This window comes from Somniosus microcephalus, chromosome 10 (assembly GCF_052327205.1).
Source record: "Somniosus microcephalus isolate GS21.2 chromosome 10, FLI_Smic_1.0, whole genome shotgun sequence".
Classification (NCBI taxonomy): domain Eukaryota; kingdom Metazoa; phylum Chordata; class Chondrichthyes; order Squaliformes; family Somniosidae; genus Somniosus; species Somniosus microcephalus.
Window position 1 is genome coordinate 207,220,299 of NC_140996.1, and position 26,217 is coordinate 207,246,515.

Genomic DNA, 26,217 nt, shown 5'->3' on the forward strand with positions numbered 1-26,217 from the left:
GTAATAAATACCAAAGCAGCACTAGTTTCTATAGGGGCTGCTGCCAGGTTCATTGTCCTAAGAACTCCAAGGCCAAAGGTGAAGAGGCAACCAGCTCAAGACAGCTGGCCGTACATTAGAACAAACTTCCACTGTCTGAAGACAATACAGCAAAGGAATTCTTTAAGAAATGCATAATTAGAGGTCCATTCCCTCCACTTTCAAGACACATACTTATGCTAGATGGTGGACTCAGAAAATTATGACATTGTGTGCAGATTTGCTGTTATGGTTGATCGAGATTACTGCAAGAAATGCTGATAATAATAAAGTCTGTGCCAAGAAATTGCCTGATTGAGTCTTTAGTCAAATAAACTACCTTGGCACCAATGGAGCAATTATTCAGCCCACTGGTTTGGGCAGGGTCGTGACCAATAGTTGGATTAATGGATTTTTTTAGGGCATTCTTTGGAATGTTCACAGAATCACAGAAACCCCACAGTGCAGATAGGGGCCATTTCGGCCCATCGAGCCTGCACCGACACATATCCCACCCGATCACCGTAACCCCTACACCAACACATGTCCCACCCTATCCCCACGTATTTAATCCCCCTAACACTAAGGGTCAATTTATCATAGCCAATCAACCTAACCGCACATCTTTGGCTAACTCAATTATCTGCCATGGAAGTAGTGTTTCTGCGCTAAGCTAGAACCTGAAGTGAATATACATCTGGCAGAGCTGAATCTAGCTATTTAAATTTTAAAATGAGTTAATAAATCAGGGATCTTTGATAGCAAAAATGTAAACTATGTGGACAGCAGCCATTGACTAAAAGGAAAGACTTAATGGTTAGATAACTGGACTATCAAACTAGACAAGTAAACATGGGTTACAAGAATAATTAACCAAACTCTACTTGCACTTACATATACACATTATGTAAATTATGAATTATATAGGTAATGCAAAAAACCCCGAATGAAGGCATTTTAAAATATATATTTTTTAATAACGTACAAAATGCAATTAAGGGCTGCAATCTTGCCATTTAAGATTTGTCTTCCCCCATCAAGCCCTAGTTCAAGCTATTTAAAAAAAAAAAGTAATGTTTGCACACTATGCCAAAAAGTATTTCTAATATATATTTTCTTTCGAATTGCTCATATTAGAATGCTGACTTGGGACAATGGTTAGGAACAAAAAAAATGAAGGCCAGACTTTTTTTGCAACTAAAAATCCAAAAGGCCCAATCATTTCGAATGTTTGCAGATACATTAGCAGATTGAAGTACTGCTAAGATTTTTATTGGTAGGGAAGAATACAGCATTCTCATTAGTCTGTTTTTATGTGGCCTTAAATAAAATAATCTTTTAATGCCAGGAAATTTTTTCTTAATGACCACTCATCAGTTTTTTTTAATGCTGCTTTCCAGTATCTGGTGCAGTAAAGAGTACAAGATTTAACATGAAATTGCAGCATTAAGCTGTCCAATTTAATAGAAAACCATGGGAATTTATGTCAAGTGTACACAAGTATGGTGACCCACACTTCGACATGGGTAAGGCTATTACTTTAGTATATTAGGTAGGCAAAATTTACATAAATTAAAACTGCAGGGTCCTGACGCTCAACTAAACTTAAATATATTAAGTCAACCCAAGGGAAAAAGCACCCCATTATGCGGAACGGCAAAGTCAGGAAGATTTAGAGCAATCAACAGACCTTCCTGCAGACAGCCATGTAGGGGATGATCAATTTTAGACAGACAACATGTAACTACAGAATAAATAAAATTAGGCACTGAATAAATGAGTGCAAATCAGTGTGCAATGAAGTTTGCAAATAAAACAAGGTTAAGGACAGACCTATTTATTGCTACACAGGTAGTAAATTTAATTTCTAAAAGTACTGTAGTTGGTTATAACAAAAATATTGTAACTTAGGAGCATGCACTTGAACTGGTCATTAAATTTGAGTCTAGTTAATTTGACAAGAAAATATTGTACCTGCATAGATTAAAGTGTTTAACAATCATAGCTCAGTATTATATAGAAACAAGTACATTAAAAAGCAACCTATCAAATCAATAGCTTGACATTAAGAAACCAATTTACTGCTGATACAGAATGAAATGGTACACCATTAAATGATCTTTACATATTTAAAGCACCTATGCCAAACCCTCTACATATGTTTGCATCAGCCAATTTATTCTGAATTTATTAAGTTTATGAAATGTATTTAAAAAAGTGAATATACCATAAACCTCTTAGAAACTGAACTTTGAGCGCAAAGGTAAAATTTTTTTTTAGCAGCCTAGTTTTAATTTAGGCTTTCACTAAATTTAAGTTTGCTACATTTATGTTCGCAGTGTACTCTAGTATTAGGTATTCTAAGAACATGCCACATGGCAAACTCAGTAATCTAATACACGAACCTGAGAAATCTTCAATACTCCAGTGACTATTAGTCAGCCTGGCTGATTAATGGCACGTGGAGGGGGTAGATCAGTCACTGGTGACTGCGAATAGTTCTTGCTCTGCTCCAGGCAGAAGCTCAGAGTGGATTTAGTAAGGGAACCCTGGAGGGGACACAATCTTAAAACTGGAATTAAGCTGGTTAAAAGTGAACCCAGAAAATTCTTCCATCAAAGGGTTGTAAGAATGCAGTGCACCAGGCGGTCATAGATGCATAACCAATGGAGTTGTTTGAAAGGGAAGTAGATACTTACTTGGAAAGTAAGGATAATAAGGGATACTGAAAAAGGGCACAGAACTGGGATGAAAAAGATAAGAGGTGCTATGTTTAACAAAACAGATGCAATGGGCCAGATGACCTACTCCGGTTCCTGTAATTTCCTGGTAGTTTTGGTTGGAGATTCTAACAAATGGTGACGAGTTTCTACCCAAGTCAGACAACTGGTTAACCAACAGAAAGTCAATGATTGCACAGCTCATTTTACATGCATTTCCTGAAGCTTCCTTATATTACGTGGGACCTACTTTAAATAAAACGGATGTACAGAACACACCCAATCCTAGTTTTCATAAAATGTACAATCAAATGGAGCAGGTTTAAAGCTTTGTCAAATCTCAGATTTAATCAACTTTGGTGCCCACAGCGCGATTTCGTTGATTAGTAGGCTGCTTCACGGAATGTTTAGTCATGTGTGAAAGCAAGATGAAATGCAGTACATCAGCCTCTTTAGAAGTTAAAAATAGATGAACAGAAAATGCAGTAGCTGTAGTCCAGCAGTTGATCAGTGTTGGGGACTACTTGTAAGAAAAATCCATTAAACATCTCAATAGAAACGAACCACACTGCAAAATGATGTACATAAGTCATTTTAGGATTTTATCAGTTATCTAAGTTACCATATGACCGAACATCACTGAAACCTAGGCCTCCAATGAAGCCCAGAACTGAGTGATAAAAGTTCACCTCTCATTAGATGTTCCAAAGAATCTCAAGAATCTGAAACAACTCCAAAGAGTTCTATTTATTTCTAACAGGGGAGGAAAAACTTTCATGGTGGTGGGGGGGAGTCAATGAACAAGTTCAATACAGGGCGTGATGATTCCTTGAGTACGAAATAAGCATTTCTAAAATTAAATTGTAAAGGGATGGTATTCCTGTTTCTGTAAAAAAAAAAATCTGGAAAACTAACCTTGTGTTCAAATCCTTACTCCACCTTTCATCATGATCTGTTTGCAACCGTCAATATTGGAAAACTTTTTTTTTTTAAATCTTATGTTTCACATATAGAAAGGTGTTTAATAAAATATTCTGAACTCTCGTTAATTTGAGTCATTACCTATCGTGCCAGTAAACAAGAGAAATTGTTTTAGTCTGCTTTATTTAGTATCATTCATGTTAACATCCTTCGTCCATTTGCCAATGAGTAAAAAGTGTTTAAATAGTGCTGTTTACCCTTCTTTCATCAGCACCCACACCCTCCATAGCATATACTATTTCAAATGTAATGAGCCTTTTCTCCATTCGAACTAATGTAAGGCCTATAGGATTAAACGCAATGTTGTTCCTGAAGAATAAATTGTTTAGGTACAGCAGATAAAAGGACAAGAAAAAAAAAATAAGGATAAAAAAGCACAGAAAATTCTGAATATTTGTTCGGAGAGTCAAAAGATGAAACTTCGGCTCCAATTCTTGCAAGGGCACTTTCACATACTTATTCCACTTACAATTTTGCAATAAAGTCAATAACTTTTCTACTTGTGTGGGAGTTTGTTTTCTGAAAATGTCAAACAGTGGACTTAAATAAAAATCGTTAGTAGAATCCTGTCCACCAGCGTTCCAACATTCCAATGTGAGAGTTGAAAAGTTAAACAGAAAATGTATTTCCAGACTTGAAAACTACCAACAGTGAAGTTTTTCTTTTTATTTTTTTTTCTAAAACCTTCCAAGAATTGTTGTGCTGTAACTAAAGCAAGACCTCAAGAACGCAGTTAACATTCCAGGTTCTCCCTTCCATCTTTATTAGATCTAAAAGGTAAGTAAAAATTTGCTCTCTGGGACTAGAACAGCAGCACTTGCACCAAACCACTCCAAAACTTAAGCTCCAAAGCAATGATGTGGGGGGGGAGGGGTAAGAAAAAAAGTGCACCCTGAACTGAGTGGCTACAAGGAAACAAAAGTACATATTTTAAAAATACATTGATGATAATCCTAGGAACGTTATTCAGGATAATTTGATTTCCTCTTATAAATTCAAAAAAGGCTCAATTCAGTAATGTAACAAACATATGATTGAGTAATTTTTTCTGGAACTTTAAAATAAATATTCAGAAAAAGTTTACTATACATACAAGCAAATGATATGAAAGTCACACTAACAAAAAAATTTGTTCATACAAGTAGCTGAAATCTGCTGTTCCAGCCCAGTGTCCCCAGGAGGGGAGGCACAGACATGGATGACTATTGTAGCTGACTATCTTATGGCCTTTTTAAAAAAAAAACAGGGACACTGACACCCATAATTTTACTTTTTATCACACGCTTTACATTCATATCTTTTACAGCATGCCAAACCCTTTGGCATAGGTAATGGCCTTTAGTAGTCTCTCGCTGAGCTTTTCCTTGCTGCAATACTCAGGAAGCAGGAGGACATTAAAACACGTGTGCGATGTTGGCAACCTGGAAGAGGAAAGTGATACATTAGGTCCAGTAATAGGGGAAAAACTGGTGTTAATTTGATGAAGACTAAAATAAGTTGGAGGAATAAATATTTGAGGTAGCCACCAGTAAAACAGGATTTCCTTGCTGGCAGCGGTTATGGATTACAATGCCAAGCTCTAATACTTTCAAGCAGGAGTTTTAATGAGAAGCAGGAACCCTGGCTGATTTATTTCACTTCCTTAATTAGCTTATGGGGTCCTTAGCAACATCTAGCTATTATCGAACTTAACCGAGCAGATAAGAAATTTGTGTAGAATCTCCATGTTGTCTACCAACATCCGCAAGCTGATAAGCTTTAAGTACAAACTTGCTGTAGAACTCAGGTTTAGGAGTGGGAGAAGTTTGCAAAGCTATATATTTAAAAGAAGTGATCCATGGGTTTATAAATAGGGGCACAGAGTACAAATGCAAGAAAGTCATTCTAAACCTATACAAAACATTGGTTAAACCAGTTAGAATATTGTGTCCACTTTTGGGTGCCCTAGCTTAGGAAGGATACCAAGCCATGGAAAGAGTACTGAAGCAATTCACTACGATAGAAGAAATGAGAGGCTTAACTAGAAGACTAAAGAAACTGGGGCTCTATTCTTTAGAAGAGGTTAAAAGCAGATCTGATGGAGGTGTTCAAAACTATACTGGGTTTTGGTAGGATAAATCAGGAAAAAAAAACTATTGATACTGGTCAGTGATTTGGTAACTAGAGGACTTAAATTAAGATCACCACCAAAAGGTGAAAGGCAATAGGACACACATTTTTGTTATGTATATGGTTGTCAGGACATGGCGTGTTCTACAAGAAATAGCCATGGAAGCAGAATCCTTAAGCTTTTAATAGGATTGGATAATTATTGAAAAGAAAATGTTTTAAAGGGTGCAGGAATGGGGCAGGAGTAAATGGTTCTTTTGAGAGCCAGCACAGGTGTGATGAGTGCAATGTATTTCTCTATAATTCTAGAGATCAAACCCAGGAACTTCCTTACTTATATAGCTCAATACCACCTCAGGTGGTGCATTGACCCAGAGTCACCTTTGGAAGAGAACCGTCTTTGCATACATTTCACATAGCAAGACTAAACGTGTGTAGTGGTGAGCTGAATGCATTTAGCTCACACACTTGCAGTGCTCCAACTGAAAAGTTTCCAATTACATTAAATGAACAAAGGGTGTCAGAACAATGATGCTAGACTCCCAACAGGGGGCCTACACCACAGCGTGATCCATAGTTGTTCAAAACGATGATCTGTGAAAGCAGAGGTTCTGCAAGAAGCCACTGATGCCTTGCAATACAAGTATACACAAACACACTGTACTAGAGTTGAAGCAGATAGCTGCATTAAATGTCTCTAGGAGACTCATTACCTGTCAGACTCTGGTCCGTTCTTAGCTATAATCATCTTAAGTTTTCCAAGGCCACCAACCGGCGCTCGATCTGTGCCCGTTGTAAACTGCAGGAAGAGCCGTTTCTGCTCCTCTGTAAATGCATGGACGATTTCCCAGAACTCCCTGACAAAATATTTTTTGTTAATATCATGATGTTCACCACTTTAGTGGACTAAAACTCTGAAAGAGAAGGTTATCTCATGAAACCATAAACAATGGTGGGTTGGAGACAATAATTGCGGTAGCCTGTTTTTAGACTCAGAATTCAGGCGTCAGGTCCACAAAATTAATTCACTATGACTTGGTGAATGACCATTTGATGAGAAATGGATGCCATGTTGGACGAAGTAGTTATAACGTTCATAGATGAAGTTGCTTTCTCACTATTAAAATATACTGTCCTTCATAATGGTCTCCATTCACCTATCAAGTCTGCGCCGGCTCTTTCGAAGAGCAACCCAGTTCGCCCCACTCCCCCGCTCTTTCCCCATATCCCTGCAATTTTTTCTCCAAGTATTTATCCAATTCCCTTTTGAAGGCTACTACTGAGTCTGTATCCACCACCCTATCAAGCAGGGCATTCCAAATCCAAAAAGTTTTTCAAGTCATCTCTGGTTCTTTTGCCAATCACCTTAAATCTGTGTCCTCTGGTTGTCGACCCTTCAGCCACTGGAAACAGTTCCTCTTCATTTACTCTACCTGAACCCTCTATGATGTGAAACACCTCTACCAAATCTCCTCTTAGCATGCCCTGCTCCAAGAACAACCCCAGCTTTGCAGTCGATCCACGTAACTGCAATCCCTCATTCCTAGAACCATTCCAGCAAATCTCTTCTGTACCCTTTCCAAAGCCTTCACGTCCTTCCTAAGTGGGACACCCAGAATTGGACATAATACTAGAGCTGGGGCTGAATTAGTGTTTTATATAGGTTTAGCATAACTTCCTGGCTTTTGTACTACACCTCTATTTATAAAGCCCATGAACCCATTTGCTTGATTAACTGCTTTGTTAACCTGTCCTGCCACCTTCAAAGATTTGTCCACAAACAACTCCAGATCTCTCACTTCTTGCACTCCCTTTAAAATTGTACCATTTAGCACGTCTTGTGTCTCATTTTTCTTACCAAAATGTATCGCCTCACATTTTTCTGCATTGAATATCTGCCATGTGTCCGCCCATTCCAACAGCCTGTCTATGCCCTCATGCAGTCTATTACTATCTTCCTCACTATTTACTACATTTCCAAGTTTTGTGTCATCTGCAAATTTTGAAATTATGCCCTGTACCCCCAAGTCCAAGTCATTAATGTACATCAAAAACAGCAGTGGTCCTAGTACTGAATCCTGCGGAACTCCACTGTATACCTTCCTCCAGTCCGAAAAACCGCCATTCACCACAACTCTGTTTTTATATCCCTTAGCTAAGTTTGTATCCATGCTGCTATTGCACCTTTTATTCCATGGGCTTCAATTTTGGTAACAAGCCCAATAGGTAGTATTTAAAAAAAATGTCTTTTGAAAGTCCATATACGCAAAATCAACATTGCCCTCATCCATCCTCTGTTACCTCATCAAAAAACTCAATCAAGTTAGTCAAACACGATTTGCCCTCAACAAATCCATGTTGGCTTTCCTTTATTAGTCCATGATTGTCCAAGTGGCTGTTAATTTTCTCCCAGAGTATTGTTTCTAACAGCTTCCCCACCACCGATGTTAAACTGACTGGCCTGTAATTGCCAGGTTTATCCTTCTCCCCTTTTGTGAACGAGGGTGTAACATTTGCAATCCTCCAGTCCTTTGGCACCACCCTGTATCCAAGGACGATTGTGGCCAGTACCTCTGCAATTTCTACCCTTACTTCGCTCAGCAACCTAGAACTTGGATCCTCAATTTAAAAAAAACCTACAGATCACTCATTAAATGTGTGGTGATTATGTTATGGTCTTTATTCATTAACTACTCGCAACATGCAAGGGCAGCAGACGCATGGGAACATCACCACCTACAAGTTCCCCTTCAAGCCACACACCATCCTGACTTGGACCTGTATCGCCATTCCTTCACTGTCGCTGGGCCAAAATCCTGGAACTCCCTTCCTAACAGCATTGTGGGTGTACCTACACCATATGGACTGCAGCGGTTCAAGAAGGCAGCTCACCACCATCTTCTCAAGGGCAATTAGGGATGGGCACTAAATGCAGGCCTAGCCAGCGACGCCCACATCCCATCAATGAATTAAAAAAAAAAAAAAATATGCGAACACTAAATAAAACAGCCCGCACCCAAGTCCACAATGCATAAGTAACAGATATATTGATGAGACTGAAGTTATTGATCAACTGCAGGCACCCATTATTTTCCAGTTAACGAACTGTTATGCTTTTTCTCATTTCAACTTTTTTGAACTAGGCGTAGAATTTAAAAGTTTGTAAATTTGAATATATGCGATCTTTACAAACCACTGCAGCATTTATTGCAATATGCGTGAAGAATCTATTGAATCAAAGTGTCCTCATATAGGCATTTCTCCAATATTTTAGCAATTGCTGTAAGAAAACAAATACTCAAATAATAAATCTTGTTCAGTTGTACAACAGTTTAGATAGGGTTTTCTATGCCTAATTTTTAAGCATACAAAATGTTATGATCAATTTTCCCTCTGCAACATTAAACTCTAGGCCAAGAGGAAGAAACAACTAGAGATGACTCTCAATGCAACATTGCCAAATCTGTCACGGTAGAATCACTTCAGTGACCAGTTTTCTTTTTGCAAATATAGGAAAACAAAATGAACTCTGGCTGAAACCCCAAGACCCTGAAGTGTACGACAAGATCAGATTTCTTCCCATCTCGCGAGTGTTCTGTATTTGTTGATTTATTGGCAGTTATTTCTGGTGCCGTGTAAGAATAAAAACAATTGTTTTCCTTTCAGCATTCGATTAGGAGCCAGATTTTGCTGGAGCGGGCATCTCGCAGCGTGCCCCGCTATTTAGACTTGCTCGTGCACTTTTAGTTTTTAAAATTATTTGTCCATAAAGGTGCTGGAAGTGCGAGGGCAACAGGGCGCCTGGGACCTTGGCGAACAACAGGACAAACAATGTATTTCCTTAAACAAATGAGATTAAAGGTGTGGTAAATAAACAGAGGAAGGACTGAGAAGGAGGGTAAAAAGAGTGGTTGAATTCAAGTCAAAATCAGGTAGGGAAAGAGAAATAAAGAGCAAGAAAGAAAGATAGGATTGAGAGGAAAAAAAAAGGAAATTTGACATTTTTAAATCTCAAGCCATTCACAACCTGAAGGAATGAAAGCCCACACATATAATTGTTTACTTTCTGGGCAAGAGAGGTTGACTGGCAGTCATTAACAATTCTCACATCGCTGGAACGATACTTAAACTGAGAATTACTAAACTTAAACTTTGTGGCGAGTTTAATGGGCAATTAATGTGCAAATGCTACAACTTTACAAAAATCACGGGGTTGTCAAGGGCAAGATACAGTTTTCAAGAAGCTAACGGCAGAGCAGCACAAATCAGCCAGCAATTTGTGACAATTCTTAATTCACGACATCTCTCTTCCTTGTTACAAGTTGCTGGTCGATTTGCACATTAACGGCATGCATCATTCAGATGGGCTTATTTTTTCAGCAAATGTGGCCCATTGTCTTTCGAAAGTTGTAACAGGGGCCGCTAGGGGTGCCTCAATATTTGGAAAGGGGTCCCACATAGAAATGTTTGAAAACACTGGCTCAGAATAATTAAGTTGATCATTCACCATTGTTTGCATTTTGGTAATCAAGATGTCGAGAGTGGTAGCCCACTCGCCTCCAATGGCAGTGATCGGTAATGAAACAGTTGATTTGATTTCTGGATTTTGATGCACTCAGTCATGAGATCTATATTAGAAAATGGCACCCTATAGGGCAGCATGTAAATTGAGATCAATCACACCAAAACCTAGAAGGCAAGAAACTTTATTTGAGAACCAAATATTGGAGGTACAGTCCAATGCTGAAAGAAATTAGTTACAATGTTAACTTTTTTTTTTAAACTGCAATCTTAATAAAAATGAGAGTAAACCTAAAACCATACCTTACAATACGGGAGTCCTTGGTATATCCACCATCATACTCTGTAGTATCTTCAAGTGCTTGAAAATCTAGGTTCTAAATTTGAGACATCTCTCTTTATTAGCAACTTTAACAGTATAAAATGTCATGGTCTCTATTCCAGCAAGTTTAGGAAAAAGGTTTTTAAATACTGATTTACCGGACTTCCACAGACTAGTAGCTCAATTTCCTCCGGTCGGAATAAATACTTTAGTGGTGACTCGTTGGTTACCATATGGAAACCTCTTCTAAAGGCTTTAAACTGCTTTTCTACTGACTTGTTGAGAATATAATCTGTATAAAGGTCAACAAATTCCTGTGGTACAAAACATCACATTAGATCTACATAGAATATTAACAGGAAACAAACATCTGTATATCCAGCACAAGTATATTTACAATTACAAATTCATGATTCAGTTCTATTTGTACTGTAAATGATGGCTCATTCTCTGACTCTTTCCATCAACTCAAAAGTTTCCTAGTGCTAGCTCTACTCTTTCTTCTTCATATTGGTGAGTTCCTCCATTTATCTTTTAACTTTCGCTCAAATGCATGCCCAACTATTGGGACGGTTCTTGTGTTGCACCTTTTTGCAATAAAGTTCTCAAATTCAAGGGGAACATGGTTTGCATTGGGTGGTCTAGGCATAGTTAACTAGGCTGGACTACAAAACTAGAAGGGCCCACTGGGCTTTTAGTAGCTCCTAAATGTATTAGGATCTTGGAAAGAAGCTAGAGTTACCCCAAGAATAGATAGTTACTGGAAATGTTGCAACTTTGAGCTATGTAAAGTTGATGCATAAGGCAAGGTAGCAAGCAAAACATTACCATTTTACCCACTGATCACCCGAAAAATTGCTCAAATATGGAAAATAAAATCTCTTCCTGCAACTGAGTCCCATTTATCTCTTACTCTCTAGTTCTTTATCCCCCTCTGTTTTGCCACTTGTCTTGCATTATCTTTTTCTACCCTCTCTGTATACCTCTCACTTTCTCTCGCCCCTGTAGCGATGTCTCCCAGGTGTCTCATTCTTTCTGCACGTCTCTTCTGTTTTCTCTCTCTTCTGTATGTCTTCCACTCATGCTCCTTTTCTAATTTATCCAAATTGATATTTTCCTTTTTTTAAAGCCCAGGCAAACAGCAAGGTGGCAGCCATCATGCATCAGGTCAGAGGCGAGTATGGGGGAAGGCCATCCGAGAGCTGTTGCAATAGGAGAGGGGAAAAAATGGTCGCGGAAGGGAGAAATGGGGAGGGGAGGACACCCCGCTTCAAATCACACTGGGGTTATAGTTCACACCAGTGCCAAGTCCAACCAGTGTAAGATAGTCCCCCTGGAGGAGGTCGTGCACCACTTGGTTTTAGTCCATTCTGGAGTCACATCAGGACCAGAACCCAGAATTATGCTGCTGCCTTTATGTCGATGCAAAAGTAGTATTACTGCAGCCTTAGATCCTTTAACTCCAAACTTTGGGATTTATGATCCTGACATTACCTTTCTGTTTTCATTTGTCACTGGAATCTGATCTCCATTCTCCCTTAAGTCACACATCACTGGAGTTCCAAACAAGTCAGTCTGCGATATCTGGAAAGTAATCATCATGTCCTCCTCTACGCTGCCATCATACTCAAGAAGTTCTTTTAAACTCTGGTGCAAGATCTAGGAAAGAAAGCCAAAATCATGTACATTATTTATGGGGTTTCATGAAAGTGATTGTTGATAACATCTACTCATAAGAAGCTAAAGTAATATTTATAGCATTCAGTGTGGTAGAGACTGAGTTAACAATAGGATTTTGGTAAAGCACAATGCTGAATGTCACGACTCAGCATGAGAAGTACACCCTAAATTTGAAGTTGCTTAATTCAAGTGATCTATTAATTTGAAGCGAAATCATGCAGAACCATCTCTTGTATTGTTTTATTCAAATTGCTTAATTCAAACCAGTGGATAACTAATTTGAGCAAAAACTGACTTTGAATTAAGAGGGCAGACTGTTTTCCTTTCAGTTTTGCTTCCCCCCACCCCCTTGCTTCATTTCCCCTTTACTTCACCCCCTCAATTTTCCCACTTACCTATTAACATAATAGAACATAAGAAATAGGAGCAGGAGTAGGCCATTTGGTCCCTCGAGCCTGCTCCGCCATTCAATAAGATCACGGCTGATCTGATCTTGGCCTCAACTCCACTTTCCCGCCCGCTCCCCATAACCCTCGACTCCCCTGTAGCTAGAGTATCTGTCTATCGCCACCTTGAATATATTCACTGACTCCGCCTCCACAGCTCTCTGGGGTAGAGAATTCCAAAGATTCACGACCCTCTAAGAGAAGAAATTCCTCCTCATCTCCGTTTTAAATGGGCGACCCCTTATTCTGAAACTATGCCCCCTAGTTCCAGATTCCCCATCTCCTCCCTCTGCAGATTAAGGGAATCAGATCCAAACTAAGAAACTTACTTGTGCTGCCAAGGCAAGCTGCTCCATAACCTATACTGGTTATCATGGAGCTTGTTATTTAAACAATAAAAATTAAGAAGGCTTTAATGCTTGTACATTACCGGGTGAGAGTCTTCTAAGTCACGGAAGGTTCCCTTTTTGCCCAACAGTTTTCTGTAAACGACCATAGGAAAATGCACGTCCAGTATACAGTTGTTGTAAATGGCTAGGCCAAGAACTATGCCAATTAGAGTAAACTGTCCCTCAGTCTCAAATGAGGAAGTGTTGAGCCAGAACAATTTTGTAGATTCATCATATGTGAACATTCCTGTGGAAGAGGGGGGGGGGGGGGGGGGGGGAAACACAAAAATCTTTTAAACTTAGAAGTTTAATGAGCCATGGAATGGTGAGACTTGGGCTCACCTCGTCAATTCCAGTAAAAAAAGATGCTGTGCAGAGACACCTTACTACCAGGGAGAAGGTTAGCTGGGCAACCAATCAGCTGGGACTCGTGCTTGACCCAATTATGGTCTTACTAAGGTTTTATATAGATTCATTTTGGTAAGACTGAGGAGAGGCAATATAAACTAAATGGTACAATGTTAAAGCGGGTGCAGGAACAGAGACCTGGGGGAGTACATATACAAATCTTTGACAGGACAAGTTGAGAAGGCTGTTAAAAAAGCATATGGATCCTTGGCTTTATTAATAGAAGCATAGAGTAAAAAAGCAAGGAAGTTATCTTAAACCTTTATAAAACACAGGTTAGTCCTCAGCTGGAGTATTATGTTGAATTCTGAACACCACACTTTAGGAAGGATGTCAAGGCCTTGGAGAGGGTGGATTAAATCCTGAAACATGGGATTCATTGCTTTATCAATTTAAAGAGGTTTACTCGAATGGTACCAGGGATGAGGAGCTTCAGTTATCTGGAGAAGTTGGGGTTGTTCTCCTTAGAGCAGAAAAGGTTAAGAGGCAATTTAAAAGGTGTGTTCAAAATCATGAATGGTTTTGATAGAGTAACTGTTTCCAGTGGCAGAAGGGTCAGTAACCAGAGGACAGAGTTAAGATGATCGGCAAAAGAACCAGAGTCGACATGAGGAAACTTTTTTTTTTTTTTTTTTATAAACGCAGGTAGTTGTTGCGATCTGGAATGCACTACCTGAAAGGGTGGTGGAAGCTGATTCAGTAGTAACTTAAGTATTTATCCAATTTCCATTTGGAAGGGAAAATGTTTACAGATCTATGGGGAAAGAGCAGGGGTGTGGGACTAATTGGATAGCTCTGCCAAAGAGCCGGCACACTATGGAACAAATGATCTCCTTCTATGCTGCATCATTCTATGATTCACCATTACATCTTTAACTTTTGTATTTTTGCCATAAAACCCAGCTTATTTATAGACTTATCGACTCGAGGTCCTGCTTTTAGGTCTTGTGAACTTGAATCCCCAAATCACTGTGCTCTTTCACATCACCCAGTCTTACATTGGTCCTCTGCGGTTCTCCAGTACACATCCATTCTCAAAAGAACCTTGAAATATAATTTCTAGGGCCTCAACTATTTTTCCGCCATTTGCCTCAGGATCCTTGATGTATCCAGTCAGGTCCCGGCACTTTGCTCTCCTTTAGCTTAGCTAATTTTCAGTTACTGGAGGGAAAATAGATAGACAAGAACGTCTTTGCTTTGCTGCTGACCGCAAATTACAGGCTATTATTTCTCTCCTCCAAATTTGCTTTCTCCTCTCCTGAAGGCATCAATCATGCTGGGTTACAGCTCCATGAGTACTGGTAATTCTGCAGTACATCAACATGGTCATTTTACACATGAATAATGAATGTTGGTGATATTCATCCTGATCGCCGCCTCACCTGACATCTAAATACAGGTACTTCCAGCAGTAGTCACTAAATAACAAACAGGAGCAAGGACCATGGATAATTTTCCTCTTGATAGAGGCCAACTGTGTCGCTCCCACTGCCACCAGCTGAGATTGGCTAACTCAGCACACAGCAGGGGTTGAATTCAGGACCTTCCTGGTCTATATGGCTCAGTGCCACACGACCATTAGCTACCAGGTACAACTCCGGTAATCCGGCACCCTCGGGACCAGGCCGGTGCCGGACCACTGAAGGTGTCGAAAGTCACCACAAACACCACCACCACCTGCTCCTCCTCTTCCTGCTGCTGCCCTCCCTGTGCCGCCGCCGACCCCGTCGCCCACGGGCTGCTCGGGCTCCATCGCTCCGCCGAGCCGTCGTTGATGCTGCGCGGTCCAGGCGCTGATCCTGACCCGGCGGCGGTCCCGGGACCCGAGCCGGACCCATCTCAGGGAGGGAATGCGACAGCAGGACCTTCCTCGTGCCGGACCACTGAAGGTGCCGGACCATCGGGTGCCGGATTACCGGTGCTGTACCTGTACTAAAATCATATGGGCAACTCTAAGAAGCTATAGCAGCATGCCAAAATTGGAGCACTACAAGACTGAAATCCATACCAATGTCAGGGTTGAAGATTTCTTCCACAACAAGTTGAAAAAACTCTTTGGAAACACCTCCTTCATCCACACCTTGCTCGCCTTCGAATTCCACATACAGTTGTTTCTTCAGGTCTGCAGGATTTTCCATGGCAATCATCTCCAGCTATTATAAATAGTTTAACGTTGATAGATTAATATTTTACCTCAGATCTTAAGACAACACCCACTTCAAAATACTTCAGATTTGATAACACTCCATCCAGATTGTGTAAACACTAGTTTGAGCTGGTCACTTAGTTTCATTTATCAGTTACACCGAGTCCATCACTGAGGCAAGCCTCGAGGTGCAAATTGGAGCCCGATTGGCAAAAAAAAGTGCAATTCAGGTTCTGTTCACAATGAAAAGCCTAGCAAATTTAGAACTGGAGGAAAGGAAAACTCTTTCTAGTGGATTCGTTCAGATGGCACTACATTTGAAGCTTTTGGTGCTATAAATGCTGACAGTCTTCAATTGCTGAATTTCTGGTACAGTAAAAGAGGGCCACCCACCAGCCTTTGTTACAGGACTTTTGTTAATGCGCATCCTGCCTGCTGCACCCGCTGTTTTGAATTCAGTTTAAAATGGGGTAAACACTTAAAATGGAGAGGGGGGGGGGGGGGGGAAGGGGAGGAGGAGAAGAGAAATCTTAAAATCTGCTCATGGCCAGCTGAGGTAGACAGACAAAGTATGTTTGCTCGAGTATGGCCATATTTTTCCCTCCCTTGCTTGTGAAGCCCACACACCAGGTGGTGCCTTGAAATCTTTAACCTGGATTCCGCCATGGACTGTAAACAGGGTAATTATGTTGTTAAGTACTGCTACAATTCATTCACAAATTACAGCACTCACCCACAGAGCTCACCATAAATCAGATTCCATAAAATCTCTTAACCAAGGTAATAGATTTAGAAAATATGCTATTTATATATTCAACAATTTCACATGCTTATAATAGACAAATTATATCAGTCAAAGACCCATGCATCAGCAAATCAAAGAGGGCCAACCAGAATTCAAATGTCCCAATTTTTGCTATTTGTTCTCAGAATGTGGGCAACTCAAGGCCCATTTGCCCTGAGGACATTAAGAACCAACTGTGTAGCATGGGACAGGAGTCACATATCAGAGTGGCAGGTTCCCTTTCCTGAGGACACTAATGAAGCAATCAATTTTTAAGACAATCTGGCAACTTTCACAATTAGTGTCACAATGTCAGCAATTCAGTCTCACTTGCCATGGCGGGATTTGACCTTATGACCTCTAGGTTGCTAGTCTAGCAGCATAAACACTAGGCTACTGCAACTAATTAGAAAATATAATGTAGCAAGTGAAATTATGCTGTTCCATAATTTCCCCAGTTCTCCTTTCACAGTTGTAGGACAAGAGTGCTAAGGAGCTAATTTACAGCTTGCCATAGACAGGGGTCAAAGGCAGTCAACAGAACTAATTTGTGTGATCCAGACTAAAAGGCCACTCAAATTTTTGTCTTTAATCATCAAAATGCTCCACAAAGGTCATGAATATTTGACTCAAAGAAGCAACATTAGGAGTTTGCTGTGCTCTGGATATGAGCAGTCATTTAGCAGTGAAAACTATGAGCAATGTCATACCACTAAAAAAATCTATACACCGCTGTTGCAGATACACATCGGGGTTCTCATGGAATTGTGAAATGCAGTACAACTCCCCTCCTATTGAAGTCCGAGTAGCACAGATAGTTGAGAGATTAGTTCTAAAAATTTGCAGACGACACAAAGCTGGGTGGGAGGGTAAGCTGTGAGGAGGATGTCATGAAACTCCAGTACAATTTGGACAGATTGGGCAGAAACATGGCAAATGCACTATAATGTGGATAAATGGCAAAAACAGGAAGGCGGATTATTATTTGAATGGCAATAGATTGGGAGAAGGGGAAGTGCAAAGAGACCTGGGTGTTCTTGTGTACCAGTCGCTGAAGGTAAGCATGCAGGTGCAGCAGGCGGTTAAGAAGGCAAATGTTATGTTGGCCTTCGTAGCAAGAGGGTTCGAGTACAGGAACAAGGATGTCTTGCTGCAGTTGTACAGGGCCTTGGTGAGACCGCACCTTGAGTATTGTGTGCAGTTTTGGTCGCCTTACTTGAGGAAGGGCGTTCTTGCCATGGAAGGAGTGCAGCGAAGATTCACCAGGCTGATACCTGGGATGGCAGGAATGACGTATGAGGAGAGATTGTGTCGATTGGGCTCATACTCACTGGAGTTTAGAAGATTGAGGGGGGATCTCATCGAAACCTATAAAATTCTGTCAGGCCTGGACAGACTAGATGCAGGAAGGATGTTTATGATGGCCGGGGAGTCCAGAACCAGGGGTCATAGTCTAAGGATAAGGGGTAAGCCATTTAGGACTGAAATGAGGAGGAATTTCTTCACCCAGAGAGTGATGAACCTGTGGAATTCTCTGCCACAGAGGGCGGTGGAGGCCAGTTCATTAAATATATTCAAAAAAGAGTTGGATATATTTCTTAAGGCTAAAGGGATCAAGGGATATGGGGAGAAGGCAGGGACAGGGTACTGAATTTGGATGATCAGCCATGATCTCATTGAATGGCGGAGCAGGCTCGAAGGGCCGAATGGCCTACTCCTATCTTCTATGTTTCTATATTGTTTTGCTGTTCAATTTTGCCTTTTTCCTTCCTTTTGATTATGCATTTTGCTCATCAGCAATTCATTTGCCTTTTTTTGCTCTTTTCCCCTCCACTTCATGTGCCAGTTTGTCTATTTCTCTTTTACTTCATCTGCTCTTCTCAAGCGGGGACTAAAGACAGGCAGCCATAAGAGGAAGGAGGAATGTATATTCCATTGCAAGGCAAAATTGGAAGGAGAGTGAGAAAGCACAGAAACAGAATTACACAAGAGAACATATGGAGAGACAAGAGGACCATTTGAAAACAGTTTCTCTTCTTTAAGGAATAAATGACAATTACTACAAAAATGTCACAGATGTTATTTTCACACGTGCAATAAAAAAATGGATCACTCGGCTTCGACCTAGGCATCAGATTCAAACACAACTAAGGCACACCCAGCCAGTCAACCCTGCAAAGTCCTCCTCACTAACATCTAGGGACTTATGCCATAATTGAGACAGCTGTCCCACAGACTAATCAAGCAACAGCCGGACGGGCATACTCAATCATACCCATCAGCCAACATCCCAGATTCCTCCATTACCATCCCTGGGTATGTCCAGTCCCACCGGCAGGACAAACCCACAAGAGGCAGCGGTACAATGGTCTACAGTCGGGAGGGAGTGGCCCTGGGAGTCCTCAACATCGACTCTGGATCCCATGAAGTCTCAGGGCATCAGGTCAAACATGGGCAAGGAAACATCCTGCTGATTACTACCCATCACCCATCAGTAGTCCATGTTGAACACCACTTAGAAGCAGCACTGAGGGTAGCAAGGGCACAGAATGTACTCTGGGTGGGGCACTTCAATGTCCATCACCAAGAGTGGCTCCGTAGCACCACTACTGGCTGACCTGGCCGAGTCCTGAAGGACCTATCTGCCAGACTGGACTTGTGGCAGGTGATGAGAGAACCAACATGAGGGGAAAAACCCATTTGAGCGTGTCCTCATCAATCTACCTGTCACAGATGCATCTGTCCATGACAGTACTGGTAGGAGTGACCACCACACAGTCCATGTGGAGACCAAGTCTCGTCTTCACAGAGGACACCCTCCACCGTGCTAAATGTGATAGATTCCGAACAGATCAAGCAGCTCAAAACTGGGCATCCATGAGGCACTGTGGGCCATCAGCAGCAGCAGAATTGTATTCCACCACAATCTAACCTCATGGCCTGGCATATCCTTCACTCTACCATTACGATCAAGCCAGGTTCAACAAGGAGTGTAGAAGAGCATGCCAGGAGCAGCACCAGGTGTACTTGAAAATGAGGTGCCAACCTGGTGAAGCTACAACACAGGACTACATGCATGCTAAACAGCAGAAGCAGCATACAATAGACAGAGCTAAGTGATACCACAACCAACAGATCAAAGCTCTGCAGTCCTGCCACATCCAGTCATGAATGGTGGTGGAAATTAAACAACAGGAGGAGGAGGATCCATGAACATCTCCATCCTCAACAAAGGCAGAGTCCAGCACGTGAGTGCAAAAGACAACGCTGAAGCGTTCGCAACCATCTTCAGCCAGAAGTGCCAAGTGGATCATCTATTGTGGCCTCCTTCTGAGTTCCCCAGCATCACAGATGCCAGTCTTTAGCCAATTTGATTCACTCCATGTGAATTCAAGTAACAGTTGAGCGCACTAGATACAGCAAAAGCTATGGACCCCAACAACATCCTGGCTGTAGTGCTGAAGACTTGTGCTCCAGAACTAGCTGCACCTCTAGCTAGTAGTTCCAGTACAGCTACAGGACTGGCACTACCCGACAATGTGGAAGATTGCCCACAATGTTCTGTCCACAAAAAGCAGGACCAATCCATTCCGGCCAATTACTGCCCCAATCATCTGCAAAGTGATGGAAGGTGTCGACAGTGCTATCAAGCAGCACTTCCTAATCAATAACCTGCTCACCAATGCTCAGTTTGAGTTTCGCCAGGACCACTTGGCTCCAGAACTCATTACAGCCTTGGTCCAAACATTGATCCAAGAGCTGAATTCCAGGGGTGAGGCGAGAAAGTGGCTGTCTGACATCAAGGTAGCATTTGACAGAGTGCAGCACTAATGAGCCCTAGTAAAACTGAAGTCAATGGGGGTCAGGGGCAAAACTCTACTGGCTGGAATCATACCTAGCACAAATAAAGATGTTTGTGGTTGTTGAAGGCCAATGATCTTAGCCCCAGGACATTGCTGCAAGAGTTCTTCAGGACAGTGTCCTAGGCCCAACCATCTTCAGCTGCTTCATCCATGACCTTCCCTCCATAAGGTCAGAAGTGGGGATGTTCACTGATGATTGCACAGTGTTCAGTTCCATTTGCAACTCCTCAGCATAAGAGGTTAGCGTGCAAAATTAAGGCACATGGGATTGGGGGCAAGGTATTGACTTGGATAGAGAACTGGTTGGCGGACAGAAAGCAAAGAGTTGGAATAAACGGGTCGTTTTCCGAGTGGCAGGCGGTGACTAGTGGGGTACCGCAAGGATCGGTCCTAGGACCCCAGCTGTTCACAATATATATTAATGATCTGGACGAGGGAATTGGATGTAATATCTCCAAATTTGCAGACGACACAAAGCTGGGTGGGAGGGTATGCTGTGAGGAGGATGTCGTGAAACTCCAGTACGATTTGGACAGGTTGGGTGATTGGGCAGAAACATGGCAAATGCACTATAATGTGGATAAATGTGAGGTTATCCACTTTGGTGGCAAAAACAGGAAGGCAGATTATTATTTGAATGGAAATAGGTTGGGAGAAGGGGAAGTGCAAAGGGACCTGGGTGTTCTTGTGCACCAGTCGCTGAAGGTTAAGCATGCAGGTGCAGCAGGCGGTTAAGAAGGCAAATGGTATGTTGGCCTTCGTAGCAAGAGGGTTCGAGTACAAGAACAAGGATGTCTTGCTGCAGTTGTACAGGGCCTTGGTGAGACCGCACCTTGAGTATTGTGTGCAGTTTTGGTCACCTTACCTGAGGAAGGACGTTCTTGCCATGGAGGGAGTGCAGCGAAGATTCACCAGGCTGATACCTGGGATGGCAGGAATGACGTACGAGGAGAGATTGTGTCAATTGGGCTTATACTCACTGGAGTTTAGAAGATTGAGAGGGGGTCTCATCGAAACCTATAAAATTCTGTCAGGTCTGGACAGACTAGATGCAGAAAGGATGTTTCTGATGGCCGGGGAGTCCAGAACCAGGGGTCATAGTCTAAGGATAAGGGGTAAGCCATTTAGGACTGAAATGAGGAGGAATTTCTTCACCCAGAGAGTGGTGAACCTGTGGAATTCTCTGCCAGTTCATTAAATATATTCAAGAAAGAGTTGGATATATTTCTTGAGGCTAAAGGGATCAAGGGCTATGGGAAGAAGGCAGGGACAGGGTACTGAATTTGGATGATCAGCCATGATCTCATTGAATGGCGGAGCAGGCTCGAAGGACCGAACGGCCTACTCCTGCTCCTATCTTCTATGTTTCTATGAAGCAGTCCATGCCCACATGCAGCAAGACCTAGACAGCATCCAGGCTTGGGCTGGTAAGTGGCAAGTAACATTTGTGCCACACAAGTGCCATGCAATGACCATCTCCTACAAGAGAGTGTCTAACCACCTCCCTTTGACATTCAATGGCATTACCATCGTCGAATCGCCCACCATTAACATCCTGCGTGGGTCACCATTGACCAGAAACTTAGCTGGACCAGCCACACAAATACTGTGGCTACAAGAGCAGGTCAGAGGTTGGGTATTCTGCAGTGAGTGTCTCACCTCTGACTCCCCAAAGCCTTTCCACCACCTACAAGACACAAGTCAGGGGTGTGATGGAGTACTCTCCACTTGCCTGCATGAGTACAGCTCCAACAACACTCAAGAAGCTGGACACTAATCAAGATAAAGCAGTTCCCTTGAGCAGCACCCCATCCACCACCTTAAACATTCATTCCCTGCACCATTGGCGCAACATGGCCGCAGTGTACACCATCTACAAGATGCACTGCAGCAACTCAGCAAGGCTTCTTCGGCAGCACCTCCCAAACCCGCGACCTCTACCACCTAGAAGGACAAAGGCCGCAGGCGCATGGGAACACCACCACCTCCACGTTTCCCTCCAAGCCACACACCATCTTGACTTGGAAATATATTGCCGTTCCTTCATCGTTGCTGGGTTAAAATCCTGGAACTCCCTATGCAACAGCACTGTGGTAGTATCTTCACCACAGGGACTGTAGCGGTTTAAGGCAGTGGCTCACCACCAATTTTTCAAGGGCAACTAGGAATAGGCAATATATGCTGGCCTTGCCAGCGACGCCCACATCTCATGAATGAATAAAAACAAAAAATAGCTAAATGACGTCAACTTGGTGATATACCTATCAATTCGTCCAATAAAAAGCGACGAGTTAGGAACGTAACTAAAGGTTTTTATTGACTAAATAACAGAGCCCACCCTCGTGGGTGATCGGGTCCAACAAGGAGGAATACCAGCCAGTCGACTATCTTTATACCTGGGCAGGTAGGTGGAGCCATGGGCGGAGTCGGAGGTGGTCAGCCCAGGTATAACAGCGCGACAAGAGGCGACCTCGTATAGTGATACAACAGTGAGAACAGTGATAACAATACAACAGTGATAACTATAGTGTAACGATAGTGAACGATAAAAGTGGTTTACCACATTCACCCCTTGTTTAGGTTTGAGTCCGGCGGGGTGAAGTGTACTACCAGTTCTGGTATGTCAGTCTGTCCGGAGGCCTCGTAAGCCTCTCCGATCGTCGCAGCGGCGGTGCTGCATTATCCGGTGTTAATGCTGGTGTCTGCGTGGTCGGCGAAGACTTGTGGGGTTCCGGCATGCCGTCTACCTCGGCTGGAATTGGGGGGGTGGTGGGGGGGGGGGGGGGGTAAAGGTGGTGTCTCCGGAGTGCCCGAGGGTGCGAGGTCTCGTAAGGAGACAGTGTCCTCCCGCCCGTCTGGGTAAGCCACGTAGGCGTACTGGGGGTTGGCGTGCAGGAGGTTCACCCTCTCGACCAGGGGGTCTGTTTTATGGGCCCTCACGTGCTTTCGCAGCAAGACGGGCCCCGGAGAGGTCAGCCAGGTTGGTAGAGTGGTTCCCGTAGTCGACTTCCTGGGGAAAACAAACATTCGTTCATGGGGGGTGGCGTTAACGGCAGTGCAAAGTAGTGACCGGATGGAGTGCAGCGCTGTCGGGAGGACTTCCTGCCAGCGGGAGGTTGGGAGGCCCTTAGACTTTAAGGCTAAGAGGACGGCCTTCCATACCGTCGCGTTCTCTCTTTCCACCTGGCCGTTCCCTCGGGGGTTGTAGCTGGTGGTCCTACTTGCTGCAATACCTCTCGCTAGTAGGAACTGACGGAGTTCCTCGCTCATGAAGGAGGAGCCCCGGTCACTATGTATATAGTTCGGGAACCCGAACAAGGCGAAGAGGTCGTTCAGGCACTTGATGACCGTGGTACTGGTCATGTCTGGGCAGGGGAAGGCAAAAGGGAAACAGGAGTACTCATCAACGATGTTGAGGAAGTACACATTGCGGTCAGATGACGGTAGAGGCCCCTTAAAGTCGATGCTCAGGCGCTCGAAGGGGCGGGTGGCCTTGATCAGGCTTGCTCTGTCCGGCCTATAGAAGTGCGGTTTGCACTCGGCGCAGGTCTGGCAGTTCCTGGTCATGGTCCTGACCTCCTCGATGGAGGTCGGTCAGGTTGCGGGCCTTAATGAAATGGTAAAGTCTGGTGACCCCGGGGTGGCAGAGGTCGTTGTGGAGGGTCTGAAGTCTATCAATATGCGCGCTGGCGCATGTAATTCGTGAAAGAGCATCAGGGGGTTCGTTCAGCTTACCTGGCCGGTACAAGATATCATAATCGTAGGTGGATAGCTCGATTCTCCACCTCAAGATCTTGTCATTCTTGATTTTGCCCCTCAGCTTGTTATTAAACATGAAAGCAACCGAACGTTGGTCGGTGAGGAGGGTAAATCGTTTGCCTGCCAGGTAATGCCTCCAGCGCCGTACCGCCTCCACAATTGCCTGGGCTTCCTTCTCGACCGACGAGTGTCGGATCTCGGGGCCCTGTAGGGTCCTTGAGAAGGCGGCCACCGGCCTCCCCTCCTGGTTAAGGGTAGCGGCTAGGGCAAAGTCGGATGCATCGCTCTCCACTTGGAAGGGGATGGACTCATCCACTGCGTGCATTGTGGCCTTGGCTATGTCTCCCTTGATGAGGGAGAAGGCCGCGCACGCTTCCTCCGTGAGGGGGAAGGATGGGGACTTCATGAGGGGTCTGGCTTTGTCCGCATAATTGGGCACCCATTGGGCATAGTAGGCGAAGAGCCCCAGGGTTCTCTTCAGTGCCTTAGGGCAGTGGGGGAGGGGTAGCTCCATGAGGGGGCGCATTCTTTCGGGGTCGGGGCCGATGAGTCCGTTCTCTACTACACAGCCAAGGATGGCAAGGCGCGAGGTGTTAAACACACATTTCTCCTTATTGTAGGTGAGGTTCAGCCGTTGGGCCGTACGGAGGAATTTCTCCAGATTCACGTCATGGTCCTGCCGGTCGCGGCCGCAGATGGTGACGTTATCTAGGTAGGGGAATGTGGCCTGCAGTCCGTTCTGGTCAACCATCTGGTCCATCTCCCTTTGGAAGACCGAGACCCCGTTGGTGACACCGAAGGGGACCCTAAGGAAGTGGTATAGGCGCCCATTTGCCTCGAAGGCGGTGTACTGGCGGTTCTCGGGGTGGATAGGGAGTTGGTGGTAGGCCGACTTAAGGTCGATGGTCGAGAATACGCGGTATTGTGCAATCTGATTGACCATGTCAGATATGCGGGGAAGGGGGTATGTGTCCAGCTGGGTGTATCTGTTTATGGTCTGGCTGTAGTCGATGACCAGGCGATTTTTATCGCCGGTCTTAACGACCACGACCTGGGCACGCCAGGGGCTGTTGCTCCCCTCGATAATGCCCTCTTTCAGGAGGCGCCGCACCTCAGAGCTAATGAAGGCTCTGTCCCCAGCGCTGTACCGCCTGCTCTTGGTAGCGACGGGTTTGCAGTCGGGGGTGAGGTTAGCGAACAGGGAAGGTGGCGGCACCTTGAGGGTGGATAGGCTGCAGGTGTTATGCGGTGGACGGTTTAACATTCGCTGGTTGTCGACTGTGAGTGGGGGGAGGGGTCCACCGTATGCTAGGGTTACACTTTGGAGGTGGGATTGGAAGTCCAGCCCTAGTAGGACGGCAGCGCAGAGCTGGGGGAGGACGAGGAGTTTCAAATTTTTATACTCCGTACCCTTAACCGACAAGGTCACAACACAGTAGCCGCTAATGTCCGTGGCGTGGGACCTCGATGCCATCGAGATTCGGTTGCGCGTTGGCAGGACAGGGAGGGAGTAGTGGCTCACCGTGTCTGGGTGGATGAAGCTCTCCGTGCTTCCGCTGTCGAACAGGCAGGTCGTGGCGTGGCCGTTTACTTTGATGTCCATCATCGACTTGGACAGGTGGTGTGGGCGGGCTTGATCCAGAGTGACGGAGGCTAGTGTGTAGGTAAGCAAGTCGTTGTCGTCTGCGGGCGAGGCGGTCGTCGGGTCCGGGGGCCGTCGGGCGTGGTGGGTAAAATGGCGTCTCCCACAAGGTAGGACAAAATGGCGGAGAAGATGGCTGCCCCCATAACTCACATGAGGCACTATTGGGGTCGGTTGCCTTGATCAAAGATGGCCGCCCCCATGACTCACGTGTGGGGATGCTGGCCTCAGTTGCCTTGAAAGAAGATGGCCGCCCCCACAGTTCGCATGAGGCACTGCTGGCCTCTGAAGATCCGCTCCTGCAGGCCTTAGAGAAGTGGCCTTTCTTCCTGCAGGTTGAGCAGGTAGAGTTCCTGACTGGGCAGCACGACCTCGGGTGCTTCTCCTGGCCGCAAAAGAAGCAGCCGGCGGCCCGATCGCGGGTGCCCG

The 26,217-nt window shown here is 43.9% G+C and overlaps 1 protein-coding gene across 3 annotated transcripts in view; it reads right to left on the minus strand.

Moving 5' to 3' along the window:
- Window positions 1-1,834: 1,834 nt before the first annotated feature.
- Window positions 1,835-26,217, minus strand: part of ube3a (ubiquitin protein ligase E3A) — a 64,597-nt gene continuing 40,214 nt past the window's right edge. For 2 of the 3 annotated variants that reach the window (XM_085999539.1, XM_085999541.1), the window contains exons 5-11: window positions 15,603-15,747; window positions 13,228-13,433; window positions 12,166-12,330; window positions 10,830-10,985; window positions 10,653-10,726; window positions 6,542-6,685; window positions 1,835-5,140 (exon numbers count right to left, since the gene is read on the minus strand). In XM_085999539.1, coding sequence (XP_085855665.1) covers window positions 5,020-5,140; window positions 6,542-6,685; window positions 10,653-10,726; window positions 10,830-10,985; window positions 12,166-12,330; window positions 13,228-13,433; window positions 15,603-15,747 — 1,011 coding nt within the window. In that variant the 3' untranslated portion in view covers window positions 1,835-5,019. Of the gene's footprint in view, window positions 5,141-6,541; window positions 6,743-10,652; window positions 10,727-10,829; window positions 10,986-12,165; window positions 12,331-13,227; window positions 13,434-15,602; window positions 15,748-26,217 lie in introns of those variants that run through there. The other variant, XM_085999540.1, reaches the window with a different exon arrangement.